Source organism: Elephantulus edwardii, unplaced genomic scaffold (assembly GCF_000299155.1).
Source record: "Elephantulus edwardii isolate Elephantulus edwardi_28Jun2011 unplaced genomic scaffold, EleEdw1.0 scaffold00208, whole genome shotgun sequence".
Taxonomy (NCBI): domain Eukaryota; kingdom Metazoa; phylum Chordata; class Mammalia; order Macroscelidea; family Macroscelididae; genus Elephantulus; species Elephantulus edwardii.
The window spans coordinates 2,847,170-2,850,787 of record NW_006399958.1 but is presented as its reverse complement, the minus strand read 5'-3'; the positions used below and the strand labels follow the sequence as shown (position 1 = coordinate 2,850,787).

Genomic DNA, 3,618 nt, shown 5'->3' with positions numbered 1-3,618 from the left:
GTAGTGCAGTGGGATTTTCAGAGTGTAAAGTAACCCTGCTTATCCAGGAGCCTGAACCAGGGTCAGAAGGGACCAGCTTCAACCAGTTAAGATCTAGATTATCAGGGACCGGGAGCTTCAAAACTTAGGAGCCCTGATGAGGGCCTAGTGGTTAAAGAGCTGAGCTTCCCCAGAAGGTCTGCTGGTTCGGGCCTCTCCACAGGAGACACAGATGGCAGTCAAGTTTGCATAAAGATGCCAGTTTTGGCAACCCTGTGGGATGACTGGCCCCAGTTCAGTGGGGTTACAATGAGTCAAGGTCAGCTCTAAGATGTGGGAACCAGCTCCTCGCTGAGCCCAGACTAAGGCTCTCAAGAGTCACCAAAGGATCTGACCCAAGCGGCCCTTTGCCCCTATCCTCCCCTCTGAGATCCTTCAGTAACCTCTGAGGAGCCCTAGTGGCGCGGTACTAAAAGCACTCAGCAGCCAATTGAAAGATCTGAACCGTTTGAGCCTGGCAGAAAGGTGAATCCAAGTGTTTTCTGTAAGATGGTCACAGTTTTGCACACCCTTGAGGGAGATTCGACTCTCATTTAGAACCACGATGGGGAGTTCCAGGGAGCTCTGATGGCCTAGTGATAAGAAGCTGCACTGCAATCCCGGAGGCCTGTGGTTTGAATCCACCAGCTAGAAAGATGGACACTTCGCCCATAAGATTAACTACCTCTGGAAATCTACTAGGGTTGATTCCAGGTTGATGGCACATAGCAACAAAAATGGGACGCTCTGGTGGCCTCCTGGGTAAGGAGTCGCATTGTCCACCCAAAAAGGCAGACAGTTCGAATCCACCAGTTGCTCCACGGGAGAAAGATGGGCCGTCTCCTCCCGTGCACATAACAGCAACAACATAGGGAGCGCAGACGGTGTATTCGCTCCCGAGTTGTGCTGCTTAACCAAAGGCTGTGTGTGCCTCCGAGGGTTCGGACCCACCCGCTGCTCTGTGGTCCTCCTGTCACCGTCTACAGCAGTGGAAACCCACTGGAGGGTCAGCGGGGAGTCGGAGCCACCCGGAGGCAGGGGCTTTGACTCTGAAAAGAGCCCTGGTGGCTGGTGCTGTTAAAACGGCCCACTGGTTGGTTTTTTGTTGTTGTTTTTTAAGTCACCTGCGCTTCTCCAGAGAAAGTGGAGGCTTTCTGCTTCTGTCAAGTTTTCCAGCCTCGAAACCTTATGGGACCATTGTGCGCTCTGCTCCAGGGTCACTCTGATCGGAATCTGAAGCAGCAGTAGGTTTAGAGGGCAGGTTGGGGCGGCCTCCCAGGAGGCCGCGGCAGGGACTTTATGGAGCAGGACCTGGAGACCCATGAGTGGCTTCATAGAAGGCAGGATGTGTTGGGAGGCTGGCCCTGGGCCTGCTGAAGCCATAGCCTGGACTAGGTAAGGCAGGGTCTGGAGACATGAGGGAAAGCCGAGTTAGCACCATAACGGGGTATGACCTCGGTCATCAGGAGCTGGCCCTGCGTCATTGGAGGCGGAGGCAGAATCATGGGGGGGGGGGGCGCTGAGCAGGTAGAGGAGGCGCTGGGGTAGATGATGAGATGGGGAGGTGTTTAGACCAGTTGAGTGGGGCTTGGACTGGCCAAGGCCGGATGCCCGAGGATGGTCTCCACCATTTGTGGTGAACCCTTTCTTGGATTCAGGCTCCTGGGCTGACCTCAGATCGTCTAGGGGTGAGGCCTGAACCACCTGGAACGGGGCTAGGGCCGGCTGGCCAGGGCTTGATCTGCAGAAGCGGAGTTCATGCCACGTGGGGCGAGGCCTGGCGCAGATGGGGCAGCGCGGGTAGGAGAAGGGGGGCTAGGTCAATTGGGCAGGGCTTGGGCGACGTGAGAGCAGCTCGTGGGGTGGATCTTAGAGCGGCTGGTCCGGGACTGAGTCAGTGGTCCAGGCTGGGCTGTCCTGAGCAGTGCCTACGCTATTATAGCATATATATACACACACGCATATAGCCTGGACCCCCTGGGGAGGGGGTTAGGACACCTCGGGTGGGTCATCTGGGGCGCAGGTTAGAATTGAGCCACTGGTGCCCAGGAGGTGAAGTGGGGGAAGGGGAGGGCTGGCGGCTGCGTCACCGGGCGTAAGGGGTTCTGGGTCACGAGGTGGGGGGAGGTTCCTGGGTCACCGGGGCAAGGGGGAATGTCTGGGTCACCTGGGTGGGGCAGTGGGGAACTGGGTCACTAGGACAGGAGGTGTCTGGGACACCTGGGTAGGGGGCGAGCTAGGTCACAGGGCGGGTGTCCTGGGTCACTGGGGCGAGTGTCCTGGGGCTCCGAGGAGTATTCTGGGTAACTGGGGTGGGAGGTCCTGAGTCACTGTGGATTATCCTGGGTCACTGGGGTGGGGGTTCTGGGTCATTTGGGTGAGGGAGCTGGATCACCTGGGTGGGAGGTCCTCGGCCAACTGGGCTGGTGTGTCTGGGTCACTGGGGCTGGGGGGTCCTGGGGCACGTGGGTAGGGGTGTTGGGGCACCAGAGAGTGTCCTGGCTCACTAGGACAGGGCAGGTAGCCTGGGCCACCCGGGGGTGGTGGTGTCTGGGGCACCGGGGTGGGAGGGGGGCCTGGGGCACCGCGGAGTATCCTGGGTTATTAGGACAGGGCGGGGGTCTTGGGTCACTGGAGCGGGGGTCCTGGGCCACCATGGCGGGGGTGTCTGGGTCACCGGGGCGGGGGTCCTGGGTTACGGGGCAAAGGGGCCTGGGTCATCGGGGCGGGGGTCTTGGGCCACCAGGATGGGGTTTGTCTGGGTCACTGGGGCAGGGGACCAGGGGCACCTGTGTGAGGGCGTTGGGCACAAGAAAGTATCCTGGGGCACTAGGACAGGGCGGGGAGCCTGGACCATGGGGGGGTGTTTGGGGCACCGGGGCAGGGGGTCCTGGGGCACCCGGGCGGTGTCAGTCCTCGCGGGGAGGGCGGCCGGAAGGCCCGGGGCGTCCTCGAGGCTCCCGTCCGCCCGTCCCCCGCCCAGGCCTGAGCAACATCATCGGCGTGATCGTTTACATCTCGGCGAACGCGGGCGAGCCGGGCCCGAAGCGGGACGAGGAGCGCAAGAACCACTATTCGTACGGCTGGTCCTTCTACTTCGGCGGGCTGTCCTTCATTCTGGCCGAGGTCATCGGCGTGCTGGCCGTCAACATGTACATCGAGCGCAGCCGCGAGGCGCACTGCCAGTCGCGCTCGGACCTGCTCAAGGCCGGCGGGGGCGCGGGCGGCAGTGGCGGCAGTGGCGGCGGCGGGCCCTCGGCCATCCTGCGCCTGCCCAGTTACCGCTTCCGCTACCGCCGCCGCTCCCGCTCCAGCTCCCGCTCCAGCGAGCCGTCGCCGTCGCGGGACACGAGCGCGGGCGGCGCGGGCGCGCCGGGCTTCGCCTCCACGGACATCTCCATGTACACGCTCAGCCGCGACCCGTCCAAGGGCAGCGTAAATCTACTAGGGTTGATTCCAGGTTGATGGCACATAGCAACAAAAATGGGACGCTCTGGTGGCCTCCTGGGTAAGGAGTCGCATTGTCCACCCCAAAAGGCAGACAGTTCGAATCCACCAGTTGCTCCACGGGAGAAAGATGGGCCGTCTCCTCCCGTGCAC

At 61.4% G+C, this 3,618-nt stretch overlaps 1 protein-coding gene across 1 annotated transcript in view; it reads left to right on the top strand.

The window, feature by feature from the left end:
• The window catches only part of CACNG8 (calcium channel, voltage-dependent, gamma subunit 8), a 49,322-nt gene that overhangs the window by 37,080 nt on the left and 8,624 nt on the right, over positions 1-3,618 (top strand). Inside the window, exon 5 of the mRNA XM_006897379.1 lies at positions 3,002-3,453. Coding sequence (XP_006897441.1) covers positions 3,002-3,453 — 452 coding nt within the window. The remainder of the gene's footprint in view (positions 1-3,001; positions 3,454-3,618) is intronic.